The following is a 13,760-nucleotide window of genomic DNA, read 5'->3' as shown; positions in this document are numbered from 1 at the left end:
TATAATAGAACAAAGTCATCACTGAGCAGCTCCACAGACCCCCCTACCTTCTCTATTCATTTCCCTGAATCCTGAGCATGGGTCTAGGACCCCGGTCTTTTGGGGGGCTCCTTCCAAAAGGAGCCAGTTCTGAAATTCCTTCCTGAGATGGTTCTGGCAGCAGCTTGGCTTCTCAGAGCTTCTCACACTCAGAAAAGGGACGTTAAGACCACTTCCCACTAGAGTGGACAGGAAGGGTCCTCTCCCCAAGGATCCAGTTGGAGGAAGACGGAGAAAGAAAAGGGTCTTTTTCACCACTTCACCCCAACACACTCAGAATCCACATTTATAGCAGATAAACGAGAAGACAAATTCTTCTTGAAGTATCTCCCGTAGATCTCCACCTAGAGCTGAAATCGGAGGCTGTGTGCTTGCATTTGATGTGTGGCATCTGGATCTTCTCAGTCATATGTGCATGTCATCTCAGGTCAGGCTTCCTGGAGTCAGAGCCCAAGACAGGGGTTGGGATGCTGCAGGCAGCTGGCACTCACAGCAGTCAGGGCTGGAGGCCCCTATTTACTGAAGAGAATGTAGGATTGCTGGATTCCATCAATCAAGTATGTAGTTAAATACACATATGAATTTTAAAAAGGTAAGCCTGCATTTACTTTGAAATGCACTAAAAATTAAAATAGATTAATAGAGGAACAGTTAGAAGTGTAGTAAAATAAGTATAGGAAAACAGGAATCTGAGCAGTAGGTACATGGGTATTCACATTAACTGTATGTGTGGCTTTTGAAATTAATGAAATGTTGTAGATTAAAGCAGGATTATCCTGCGTACATCTTGAGTTTTTTTTTTTTTTTTGCTTTAAATATATTTAAAACATTTTTGTCCTTATGTAAGTGTGTATCCTTATTTAAGCATGTCTAAAAATTTTAGCCTAGTGCAGTGGCACATGCCTGTAATTCCAGTGACTTGGGAGGCTGAGGCAGGAGGATCGCAAGTTCAAGGCCAGCCTCTGCAATTTAGCGAGACCCTCTCTCAAAATAAAAAATAAAAAGGTCTGGGGGCATAACTCAGTGGTAGAGGGCCCCTGGGGTTGATCCCCATTACCCCCCCCCAAAAAAAAAAGTCTTTAAATTTTAATTTAAATCTGTGTCCCAGTCATTCTCCATTTCTGGTGCCCAGTTCCCATCCCCTGTAGGGATCCATTTGGGACTGTATCATACCTGCCTTCTAGTCCACTTTCAAAACTTTATGTGCAAATATGAAAGTCATAGCAATTTAGGGAACTCAATATTGAGTTAGAGATACAGGCATGTGGCAAAAATTCAGTAACACTATGGTTTCCAGTGAAAGTGAGTCTCCTTCCATGACCCTGCTCCTCAATCACCCTCCCAAAGCGGCCCCATGCCCACTTCTCCTCATTCTTCCAGAGAGACTTATTCATACGTAAGCTTAAACACCTTTTAAAAATTTATTTTCTTATTTGTTCTTTTCAAATATACATGACAGTAGAATATATTTTGACCTATTGAACATACATGGAACATACATGGAACATACATTCTTGTAGTTGTACATGATGTGGAGCTACACTGGTCCTGTATTCATATATAAATATAGGAAAGTAATGTCTGATTCATTCTACTGTCTTTCCCATTCCTGTCCCCTCCCCCTTCTCCCCAGCCTCTCTGTCCTATCTGGTGAACCTCCTTACCCCACCTCCCATTGTGGGTCAGCATCCACATATTGAAGAGAACATTTGGCCTTTGGTTTTTTGGGACTGGCTTATTTCACTTAGCATGTCTCCAACTCCATCCATTTACCTGCAAATGCCATAATTTCATTCTTATCATAGCAGAGTAATATTTCATTGTGTATATATACCACATACACATCTATTGAACGACACCTAGGTTGGTTCCACAGTCTGGCTATTGTGAACTGAGCAGCTATGAACATTGTTGTGGCTGTATCTCTGTAATATGCTGATTTTAAGTCCTTTTGGTATAGGCCGAGGAATGGGATAGCTGGGTCAAATGGTGGTTCTATTCAAGTTTTCTAAGGAATCTCCACACTTCTTTCCGGAGTGGCTGCACCAATCTGCAGTCCCACCAGCAATGTATGAGTGTACCTTTTCCCCCACATCCTCGCCAACACCTATTGTTGCTTGTATTCTCTTTTTTTTTGGCGGTGCTGGGGATCGAACCTGGGGCCCTGTGCCTGCAAGGCAGGCACTTTACCAACTGAGCTATCTCCCCAGTCCTTGTATTCTTGATAATTGCCATTCTGACGGGAGATGGAATCTGAGTAGTTTTGATCTGCATTTCTCTGATTACTAGAGACGTTGAACGCTTTGTCATGGATCTGTTGACCATCCCTATTTCTTCTGTGACACTCCTGTTCAGTTCCTTTGCCCATTTATTGATCGGGTGATCTGATTTTTTGCACTCCTCCTTTTTAAGAAGAACTACGCATACTGTCTTGCACTTTGCTTTTTCATCACGCGAGGCAATCTGGAGACAATTCCCAGCCAGGGGATGGAGTCCTGCCACATTAGCAGCTGTGTGACTTTCCACTGTGCAGAAAGAGCCTGATTAAGAGCCAGCACCCCACCATGCTTGTTTTCAAGTCGTGGTTCAGGAAGGGCGATACTGTGAGAACTCACCCTTGGCCTATGGGCCGTGGCCCCCAGAGGCATCCCCAGGCCTTGTCCTTCCTTCCAGGAGCTCGCGGGTAATTCGAGGAGCTCTGAATTTCGGGGAGTTTGGCATGAAGAGGTGACAGCTCCTCAGCAGGCGCTCAGGCTCCTGTGGCTTCTGCCCTAGCCCCTGTTATGTCCTCAGAACTGGGGGCAGAGGAGGGATGTGAGTCCAGGGCCTGCACTGAAGGAGCACCGACTGAATGCCTCATGGAACTCTCACAACAGGTCTGCCAGTCCAAGAGTGTCATTCCTTGGGTTCAGGCAAGGAAAGACAGGCTCAGAAAGGCTTAGCAACTTGTCCAAAGTCACACAGTAAGTCCATGGCAGAAACTAGAATCACAGGCTCATTTCCTTGACTATCCCCTACCCAGCAACGAGACTGAGGGTTTCAGAGAGGAGGGGACTAAACTTTGACAAAACAGTGACTGGGAAGTTGGAATATTGGCTATATGAGGGCTGAAGGGGATGCAAGGGGTGGGGAGCTCTCTGTCCAGGTGTAACTGTCTGCCTTGGCCCCTCCCTCAGTTCGACTGCATGACAGTATCTCCGAGGAGGGACATCATTACCTGATCTTCGACCTGTGAGTCTGGTCCCACCTGGGATGTGGCATGGGGGTGGTACTTGGTCAGGGTCCCAAATGTTACCTGGACCATCTTTTGTCCAGAATTTCCCCAAATGTGGTAGGTCTCCCCTGCCACCCTGGGAAAGCTGATCCTCCTAGTTAAAACACTGACACTTTTAACTGTGAGTCATATTTATTTTTGTTTCTCTTCCACTCGTGGCCAGTGATGCCGGCCTACCATTTGCATTTCCTCTGGGGGTTGGATTTGTCGAAGTCGTGCAATGGCAGTCTCCCGTGGTTCCCGGGTGGGGCGTGGGAATCAGCCGTGGCTCTGGTCTCATCTATAAAACCACCTTGGGATGTGGGTGGGGGAGAAGGTGTGTCGGGGGCAGAGACATAAGGAAAACCTCTGTACCTGCCACTCAATTTTCCTGTGAACCCAAATCTACTCTAAAACAATGTCTATGAAACAATAAGAAAAGTGAAAAGAACAAACCAAGGACAACCAAACAGCCGTGGGGCTCCAGCAGCCTGGCGAACCCGCCATGTGTTCTGGGTGCCCTCCCCTACCAGCCAGGACCCTGCCCGGGGTGGGGCACTGAGGGGGAGGGGGGCCAGGGGAAGGGAGGGTGTGCCTGTGGTGGCAGCCAGTGGCCCCACGTCCCTCTCTTTGGGGCTGAGGTTCTGAGGTCCCTGGGCCCCATCCTTAGCTTCTGGGGGACTTCTGTAGGCAAGGTGGCACCTGGGGCTTCCGTGGGAGGCTGACTGTGTGCCTGTCTCCCAGGGTCACTGGTGGGGAGCTGTTTGAAGACATTGTGGCCCGGGAGTACTACAGTGAGGCTGATGCCAGGTAAGCGCTGGGTAATCTTGCCGACTGCCGGCTTCCCCGGGAGCCTGTCCCTGGCCTGACCCTTCTCTCTCTCTCCCCAGTCACTGTATCCAGCAGATCCTGGAGGCTGTGCTGCACTGCCACCAGATGGGGGTGGTGCACCGGGACCTGAAGGTGAGTGCCTGCAATGGGTGCGGCTAATCGGGGGTCTGCCGGCCCCGTGGGGCTCCCTGCCCTCTTCTCTTCCCTTCTCCCACAGAGCTGGGTGCTACTAGAATCCTTTTTATTTTCCTGTTGGGCTGGTGGGAATATCCCCCCACTGTGGGTTGAGGAAACTGAGCTCAGGAAGGCAGAGCCGCTGGGTTTGGGCCCCAGGCCTCCTGACTCCCCAGCCCACAGGCCAGGCCTGACAAGGTGTAGTTAGACCACAGGGACCGTTGTAGGGTGCAGCACGAGCCAGAGTCCAGATCCCAACCAGGCCACAGTTGTTGGAGCTGCTTGGCCTCCTCGCTGCTCAGGTTGGTGGATGGTGACTGAGATGGCACCATGATCCGGATGCTATGTTACTCTTGTTCCAGGGGCTCAGGCAAGTGGGAAAGAGAAAAACAGGACCTGGGGACTTCTCAGTCCCTCTCTTCCCACCTGAAGAGATTGACAGGACTGAGCAGCCTAGGGCTGCACTGGCGGCTTGGCCTTGCCCTGTCTTCACAGACTTGGTGGATCTCCTCTGCTGGGCTCATGGCATTAGGGGCTGGGAGCTCATAGCACCCCGTTTTTGCAAAATAGGACATTAAGGTTGAAAGAATCCAAGGGAGTTCCCCGAGGGCATGGATTCAATTGTGCCTGAGCAAGGACCACAGAGCCCAGGCCTTCTAACCCCAGGTCCTATGATCTTAGAGTCTAATGCCCACAGGCCACTTTATCCAGCCCCTCAGCAACCCCTTCTAGGGTGACCCTCCTGGGTATCCACAGACCCTCTGCTTTTTTCGGCCTTCAGTGACGATGAACTCACTTCCTGTGGGGTTGCCCATAGCAACATGGGGAAACACTCCCTTGCTCTTTCCTGTTGTGGGGGCTCTGCCCTGAACCCCAGTTTGGAACCACATGGAGGTCAAGACTTCTGCTCTAGAGGACCTGATCAGCTTTGTGGTAGCCCATAAGTCTTTGGGGGGCTGGACTCCCCTTTCCTACGTGAGTTTCAGGCCCTCCTCACCCTGGGTACCTCCCTGGGTGCTCCATTCATCTCAGGCCCCTCTTTAGGACACTGCTCTGATAAGAACCCCTGCCCACCTCTAACTGTCTTTGGCAATCTGTGACTTTGCTTCTCATCTGTGCCCTGGGCCAACTCCTTATGGTTTGATACAAGAGGGTCTCCAGCCAGACAGCAGGACGTTCTCCCCAAAGGCCTGTTCCCATTATAGCTCCAGCCCCTGCTCCGGTGGAGGAAGGAAGGAGGAGAGGCTGCCCAAATTTAGGCCACTCTGGATGCACTAATTAGTGGCACATTCATCAAATCAGGACAGGACGGCCACTGAGACCCAGGGCACATTGGAAACGCAGCCCCGGAGGACAAAGGCGGCCTTAAGGAGCCAGGCAGAGGTAGCACTATTTGTTTGGGTCCAGGCTAGCTTTGACAGGGAAAGGTTGGAGGTGGGACCCCTTGGAAGTCCTGCTGTGGAAAGGGTCGGAGGAAGAGTGGAAACCAATTTTCTCCAGAGACTCTTACCCCCCTGCCCCCAACAGCAAAGCTCCAGCACTGACTGCAGGGCGTGCCAGGTGCTCTCCATGAACTATCTGGGTTAATCCAGCCACCGTCCCATTGGGTAGGCCTTGTCTCCATATTCCTGAGAAAACACTAAACTCAGAGAAATAACATTGTCTGGCAAAATTCCACAAGCATAGAAGTGGCAATACTGGGACCCGAAGCTGGGATGACCTAAGAATGGAGCCCACACTCTTAGTCTCTCTTTGTCCTGAGTCCCAAGGTGGAGGAGGACCAGCAGGAAGTGGAGAAATTCTGGGGGTCTGAGCCAGTGGAAGGCAGAAGTCTCAGTGACCCAGAGGCCAGATATGGGGCCTCCTCCAGGTCAGCTGTGATCCTATGTCCAAGCCCCACCATCTCTCAACCTATAGTGAATAATATGGAGTCAATCTTTGTCTTGAATTTGACTCTACCACTTACCAACTGTGTGATCTTGGTCAAGTCACTTAACCTCTCTGAGCCTCAGTTTCCTTATGATAAATGTTTAGGTAACAACAAGAGATACTACTACGAGCCAGGCACAGTGGTGCATACCTGTAATCCCAGCAGCTCTGGAGGCTGAGGCAGGAGGATCAAAGTCATCCTCAGAAAAAAGTGAGGTGCTAAGCAACTCAGTGAGACCGTGTCTCTAAATATAATACAAAACAAGGCTGGTGATGTGGCTCAGTGACTGAGTGCCCCTGAGTTCAATCCCTGGTACCCACCCCCCAAAAAAAGAGATAATACAGATGACACCTGAAGGTTCCTTCTTTACATGGAGTAATCATGGGGTGGGGGAGTTTCTTTGAAGAATCATCATGAAGGTGAGTTGGGCAAAGGGAAGAGGCCAGGCCTGTGAGACTTGAAGGCAGAGAAAACCAGGCAGGGGAAATAGGAAGTGCAAAAACCCTGAGATGGAAGGAGCAGGATTATTTCAAGGGATGTAAGGCCACTGTGGAAAGCAGAGATAATGGCACCCAACCCAAGGGGTTGCTGGGATGGTGGGTGAGAGGATGCACATGGAACACGGTGGCTGGCACACAGTGGGCCCATAAATCCCACTGCTTCTTCCTTGTGGTGGTGGCTACCACCCCCCTGCCTGCCCCACCTTGACCCTGGCTCCAGACCTGGGGTGGCTGGTGGAAGGGTCTCTCTGTTGTAGAAGATGGAGAAATTGCCAGGGTGTAACTCCCCGTCCGGGTCCTGGGGCCGGGCCCCTGGGCTGTGCAACCGCTCTTCCTCTAAGTCCAGTCCCTAAGGTGTGCTTCTGAATCTGAATTCTGTCTCTCTCCCTCTCCTCCCTCTTCTCTTCCTGGTCCTGGGAAGCCGGAGAACCTGTTGCTGGCCTCCAAGCTCAAGGGTGCTGCGGTGAAGCTGGCCGACTTTGGCCTGGCCATAGAGGTGGAGGGGGAGCAGCAGGCATGGTTTGGTGAGTGGGGCAGGAGTGGCAGGGTGTTGGGGCCCAGTCATGGCGTCGACCCACGTGCTTCTGGGGACGCTCTGCCTGAGCAGAGGTTGGACTGGATAAGTCTACTGGGCCAGCCAGGGCCCACAGAGCAGAGTCCACCCCATCCAGCCTCCAGCCAGTCAGACAGTGGCCACCCTGTCTCCCTGGGGCCAGGTGCAGAAACATGGCTTCTTCAAGTGACCTCGCATGGTCACTGTCAGCAGGGACTTCTGTGGGCAGCCTAAGCCTGGATGCTGGAGGTCACTCTCCTGATGCTACAGATGAGGGGACTGGCTAAGAAACTCGGAAAAGGTCACGGGTGCTTAAGAGGGGTGAAGTTAGGGCTTGAGCTCAGATGATCCAGCACACTCTGGGATTGCTGGTATGATTCAAAGTCTGGTTGTACTTTTTAGTGGGCAATAAGGATCAGTGGCTAAGGATGAGAGCTCTGGGTTCTGACTCTATGAAGTGTGTGACTTTAGGAGAGTCATTTCACCTCTCTGAGACTTTGTTTTCTCATCTGTAAAATGGGGATAATAATAGTAGATTCCTTAAGGTCTGTGTGAGGATTGACTAAGACCAGGCTTGTAAAGTGCCTGGCCTAAGTTCAGCACCCACACCCAGTAACTATTCTTATGATTACTTGCTAAAATATTTTGAGTGTCTTTAATTTCAATTTTGCCCAAAACACTGGGAGGTATTTGAAATAGAAAACTCTAATCCTTCATTTGGCACAGAAGAAAGTTGAGGCTCTAAGGTAAAGAAACCAGGCCAGGAGATTAGGGGCAAGGCTGGAGTTAGGGACAGCCTCTGGCATCTATGACCAGCTCTGACACGGCAGTGGGGGGTAGGGCGTGGGGCGGGTTAGCTCTCAGTGCAAAGCTGGTATGGCAGAAGCTGAAGGCCACCACTAGTTGGTTGTAGTGGGACCTGGAATGTTCTTCTGGGAATTTTGTGACCCTGACTCAGGACCCAGTGGGAAGGAGCTTTGATTGATTACTGCTGTCTGCCTCAGGCTCTGCTGTGGGGAGTGGTGGTCAATGAGCTCTGTACCTGTCCATCCTGGCCTAGAGGCTTTGCTGGCTTACCGATCTCACCAGCGTTGCATGATGTAACCACAAGCCCTGGGGGCCAGAGGCTGTTTGCTCCACCTCTAGGACAACCTTCATCCCCTCTCCCAGCAGGATCTGGCTCCAGGTTACTCACTTGCCAACCTCTGTGTGTCTGTCTGCCTGTCTGTGTGTCTGGGGAGCAGGGTTTGCAGGGACACCTGGATACCTCTCCCCAGAAGTGCTGCGGAAGGATCCATACGGGAAGCCTGTGGACCTGTGGGCCTGCGGTGAGTCCATCCAAAGGCCTGCTTCTCCCCTGGGCCACCCAGGCCCTGGGTGCCCTCTCTCCTTTCCATTACCCCCCATCTGACCTCCCCACAGCGGGGTGAAGTTCTCCTGGTCTTCTCCCCAGGGGTCATCCTGTACATCCTGTTGGTTGGATACCCCCCATTCTGGGATGAGGACCAGCACCGCCTGTACCAGCAGATCAAAGCCGGCGCCTATGATGTGAGTGTCGCTCCTCTCTCCAGCCACCCTGCCCCTGTTATCCTCTGGTCCCCTTCCACTGCAAGCCAGCACCCAAGAAGGTCAGAGATCTGAGGAAGGACACCTTCTTCCTGTGTTTCCATTCCAGTTATGTTCCCTGCCAGTGAACCCCAGGGGAGCCTGAAGATTGACAGGCCAGTCAGTGCTTGTGGTGCCTCATGATCAGGGGCTCAGTGTGATGAGATCTGTCCTAAGGGGCCCCAGAGGGCAGAGCAGTGCCAAAGCAGGGAGAGGGGCAGGCCCTGAGCTGTGTTTTTAAAATTTTTTCTCTCTCTCTTCCTCACGTGTACAAATAATCATAATAGCTAACAGGTCCACAGCACTCTTCTGATGACATTAGATCTTCCCACCAGCCTACGACATAGACACTCTCGTCATCTTCACTTCACAGATAGGGGACCTCTGGCCCTAGCACCCATGCTTCTAACTACTGAACCACACTACTTTTCTCTAAGGCTGGTGTCCCAGGCCAAGTGCCATGTATTCTGTGAGAGTCGAGCCTCAACATCCCCAGAGATGGCTCATGATGGGCCCAGATCTGTGGGAGTCAGAGCAGGACCTGGACCCAGATCTTCTGATTCTGCAGTCTGGACCATGACCGTCTGCCATTCTCCAGAGAGGGCACAGACCTAGGATGGCAGAGGGAGGTCTCCTTCCCTCAGGCCACATTCCAATCCATCTTATTTCGGAGGCTCTGGCCCTTCCCTGGTCCTGCGGAGTCCCCACTCCTGGTTGTGAAGGCTGAGTGGATGGGCATTAGCACCCCTGCCTGCTCCCCTGCCAGTCAGGGGCTGGGGGATCGCAGGGGTGGCCTGGGGCAGGCTGGGCAAACCTGGCCTCTCTGCCCCTTCCAGTTCCCATCACCAGAATGGGACACTGTCACCCCAGAAGCCAAGGATCTGATCAATAAGATGCTGACCATCAACCCGTCCAAACGCATCACAGCGGCAGAGGCCCTCAAGCACCCCTGGATCTCGGTGAGCTTCTCACAGCAGGAACCCTCCCAGGAGTCCCTCTGGACCGCAAGGTCCGGGCCTCTGTGGGTACTATTCCTGCCCCCAGCTGGGGTGGATGGGGCTTAATCAGAGAGACTGACCCTACTGCAAGGCTCAGGGATAATATGGAAATGAGGGATGTCTTGTTTTGACATAGGACTGAGAGCGGCACTGGTATTGACTGATGCCAAGATCCTAAGCTCTCTGCACCTTCCCCCAGAACAAAGAGTTATTTTCCTGAGAAACCACCACACCTTTGTTAAGACGTCATGCTGAGGAAACCTGGTAGGCCTGTCTTGCCTCACTACAGACCTGTCTTTCTCTTCCTCCAGCACCGGTCCACTGTGGCCTCCTGCATGCACAGACAGGAGACCGTGGACTGCCTGAAGAAGTTCAATGCCAGGAGGAAACTGAAGGTAATGGGTCCTTACCTTCCATACTCCCCAGACTCACTAGATCTTTCCTTCATTGATTCCACAAGCATTTATTGAACACCTACTGCATGCTAGACAGCAGGCTGGGCTTTGGGGAGTGAGCAGTGACTTAGACTCCCTCCTCACCCTGATTGAGTTCGTGGTCTGGTGGAGAGGAAAGACGAGTGACCAAGACATTGCAGGGCCATGGTGAGTGCTGTGCCTGGGCTGTGGGGGAACTTAGTGGGGCAATGACATCCTCAGATCTGGGAGGTTCTGGGAAGGATCCCAGGAGGCCTTCCTGGAGCCAGTGGCATCTAAGCTGAGACCCTGAAGGAAAGGTATTAACCCAGTGTAGAGTCAGAAAGGGAAGATGCTCCAGACAGTGAACGGTCCATGCCAGAAGGCTGAGCATGACCTCTTGGGGGACCACAGGTGGTTGTGAGTGGCTGGGGAGAGCTTTGGGAACAAGAGTTGACCAGGCAGGAGACCACTGTCAGGTGAGAGGCCCCAGCTGCTGAGCACTGATGAAGAATGACTGACAGCCAGCTTTATGCCAGGAGAATTGAGCCCCACCCCACTGCACAGTGGGCTGTGTCACAGAGGAAGTCCCAAAAAGGAAATTGGGATTCTTGGTCTCAGAGATTTTCAGATTCAGAGAGTATCTGAGTCAGGTCTGAATCAGACAGCATGAGGACCAGAGCATGATACCCCAGTCCTTTGCCAATAGAGAGGGCTTCTCCACATGGAGAATCCTCCAGGGTTCTGAGCCCAGGGGCCACAAAGCAGCGAACTAGCCCTGGAGTAAGGCAGTCTCAACCCAAAAGAGGGATGCCAGGTCTCCTATCATTGTCCAGGCAAGAAACTTTAGGAGTCCCCGCCAGTAGGTGTCCTCAGGTCCATCAGCTTTGGCCAGACCGTGGGACCTATTAATATCTGTGCCTGGGATGGCCCTGTCCCAAGAGTTGTGCCAGCCAAAGCCAACTTCTCCAGGGAGGGTGGGGGAAGGGCTCTGGGCTACAGGGTGGGGGTGGGGAACAGATGGAGGCACAGAGGCAGAGGCTTTGGCTCTGTCCCTGAAGAGAGCACCTGCTTGTCCTTCCCCATGCCCCTCCCATTTCTGTCTCCCCCCTTCCCCTCACCTCTGGCCTTCTTCCCCTGCCCCTGCCCCCACTCTTGTCTGTTGCAGGGAGCCATCCTTACCACGATGCTGGCCACCAGGAACTTCTCTGGTAGGTGGTGGGGCCTGAGTTGCCAGTCCGTCCTGCAGTGGTCTGCTGGGAGCGTTATCTTGTTGGATATGTAGGGGCTGCAGAATAGTTCTTGACTGGGGCCTAGCTCACCTGCCACAAACCTGTACCCCAACAGGAAAGGAGAAAGGCATAAGGTGAGCAGGTCCAGGCCTGGTGAGAGATTAATCTGGCTCTCCTGCCTCACAGTGGCACTGGGATCCTCAGAGGGGAGTCTCCTGGAATGCAGAGGGTTCAGGTCCAGGAGGGATGGAACCAGGATGGACCAGGGGGCAATAGTACTACCTGGCTGTTGCTGGAGCCCTGTGCTAAGCAGTCCCCACACTTCTACTCAGGTAGTGTTCATTGACAGGGACATGGGGGCTGTTGCCCTCCTTTCCTAATGAGGAAGTAGAGTTTAAGGGGTGAGCTCTGATTCCAGGTCAAAGGCTAGAGAGAGGCAGAGCCTGAATTCGCAGGTATGAGCAGCCCAGAGCAGGTGCCCTTAACCAGGCTGGGTCACCAGGGAGACCAGGGCCAGAATCTCCCAGGCCCTTGTCCAAAACCAGGCTGGTTAAGGCAGGGAGTGCCCAAACTACCTGGGCATGTGGCCCCAAAGAGAGAAGGGGAAGGGATTATTGTCAGAGCTTAGCAAACAGCTCCTTTTGGCATGTGGACCAACTCTATGCCAGTGCCGCCAGAGGTCTGTCTCTGGGGAGCCCTGGGAGCTGACGGGGCAGGAGAGCAGATATAGACGGCAGATATGGAAAAGCTCACCTGAGGGGCCCTCAGACTGGGCCTGGGGCCAGCACAGACAGCTGCCATGGATGCATGCTCACAATGCAGCCAGGGGTCAGTTCTGAGCAGGGTGAAGGCCTGGCTTCCCTCAGAGGGTCCACCTGTGTATCCAGCTGGGATAAGCAAGGTCCAGAGATGGGAGCATTCCAGAACTTCAGACTTGGGCTTTCCCCCACACTGAGTTGCCTTCCTACTCTTTCCCCAGACAAGGATCCTGTAGTTCCTTATACTGAAAGATGAGCTACCCAGTCAGAGTCTTTTTTTAACACCTGAAGCACCCTGGAGAACTCTGGTCCAGAGCCCAGGAAATGGTGGCTTGTGGACTGGTTCCAGTCTCTAGATGTGCTTCATGGGACAAAGATGTTTATGAAATTATTCCAGAATGGGGTTCTAGTTCTTAAAAGTCAGAAGATGGGCCAGTGTCATGTACCTGTAGTCCCAGTTACTCAGGAGGTTGAGGCAAGAGGATCTCTTCAGCCCAGGAGTTCTGGATTGTAGTGTGGGCTGTCCACTGGGGTTCCTCACTAAGTTTGGCATCAACATGGTAACTTCTTGGGAGTAGGGGGCCACTGGGTTTCCTGAGGAGGGGTGAATCAGTCAGGTTGGAAATTGAGCAGGTCAAAAGTCAGGAGATTTCATAGAAAAATTCAAATTTCTGTGATCTTGAAAATCAGTCTGACCTTGTCTGTAACAGTGAGCTGGAGCTGAGGGGTCACCCTCCTTGAGGTATGTGGGACCAGCACCATCCAGTGCTGCTGTCCATCCTGGTTCAACTCACAAAGGTCTGTGGCAACAGGCAACCATTCCTTGCAGACACCCAGAGGCGAGCCCTTGCCCCTCGATTTGCAAGTGGGAGACTAGATGACAGCCTTAAGGGGCCATCGGTGGCGATGGGGCAGGGGCTGGAGAGCTGGACCAGCCACGAGCCCCACGCCTCAGAGCCCCTGGGGCATGATGCCCTAAACCACCGCCACCACTACCGCCCAGCTCCCGCTCTCCGGACTGCCTGGAGGAGGATTTCTCATGGCTGCCTTTTTTGGAGCAGCAGTTCCAGGCAGGCTGAGCGCTGTGTGAAGCACTTCAAAGACCCTGGTCTCATTTAGGGCACTTGCTTAAGGTCTGAAGCAGTCGGATGCCAGGTGGGGCGGGACTGGGCGTTTATGCCATTTCCTGGCTGATGCCCACCCCCAGGGCTCAGTGAGGAAGTGAGGAGGGAGGGAGAGGGAAAGAGCCCAGAGCTGTTCCTCTGCTATTACCTGCCCCCAGGGATGTGGCCAGCCTCAGTGTGGGGACCCAGAGTCTGACACTGGGGAGGCCTATGCTGCCTGAAGGGAAAAGTAGGGAAGGGCTGCTCCCGCAAGGGTGGGCCCCAGTGGGGGGCATCTGCTTCTTGTCACTGGCAAAACTCAGCCTGCAGCTGTCCTGAGTGAGTAGGCAGGCTGACACATGACCTCTGCA

General features: G+C 52.7%; 1 protein-coding gene and 1 long non-coding RNA gene across 4 annotated transcripts in view; one reads left to right on the top strand and one right to left on the bottom strand.

Annotated features, from left to right (window-relative positions):
* Positions 1-13,760, top strand: part of Camk2a (calcium/calmodulin dependent protein kinase II alpha) — a 67,490-nt gene that overhangs the window by 32,720 nt on the left and 21,010 nt on the right. For all 3 annotated transcript variants that reach the window (XM_047555418.1, XM_047555417.1, XM_047555416.1), the window contains exons 4-12: positions 3,216-3,270; positions 4,037-4,102; positions 4,183-4,255; positions 7,149-7,251; positions 8,525-8,608; positions 8,734-8,828; positions 9,722-9,844; positions 10,195-10,278; positions 11,465-11,507. In XM_047555418.1, the coding sequence (XP_047411374.1) occupies positions 3,216-3,270; positions 4,037-4,102; positions 4,183-4,255; positions 7,149-7,251; positions 8,525-8,608; positions 8,734-8,828; positions 9,722-9,844; positions 10,195-10,278; positions 11,465-11,507 (726 nt within the window). The remainder of the gene's footprint in view (positions 1-3,215; positions 3,271-4,036; positions 4,103-4,182; positions 4,256-7,148; positions 7,252-8,524; positions 8,609-8,733; positions 8,829-9,721; positions 9,845-10,194; positions 10,279-11,464; positions 11,508-13,760) is intronic.
* Positions 3,476-12,467, bottom strand: LOC124986743 (uncharacterized). Its single transcript, XR_007109074.1, has 3 exons — positions 12,282-12,467; positions 11,479-11,629; positions 3,476-3,605 (listed from the first exon to the last, which is right to left on the bottom strand). It is a non-coding gene; the product is annotated as an uncharacterized LOC124986743 (long non-coding RNA).

This window comes from Sciurus carolinensis, chromosome 6, assembly GCF_902686445.1.
Source record: "Sciurus carolinensis chromosome 6, mSciCar1.2, whole genome shotgun sequence".
NCBI lineage: Eukaryota > Metazoa > Chordata > Mammalia > Rodentia > Sciuridae > Sciurus > Sciurus carolinensis.
This window is presented reverse-complemented; position numbering and strand designations above follow the sequence as displayed.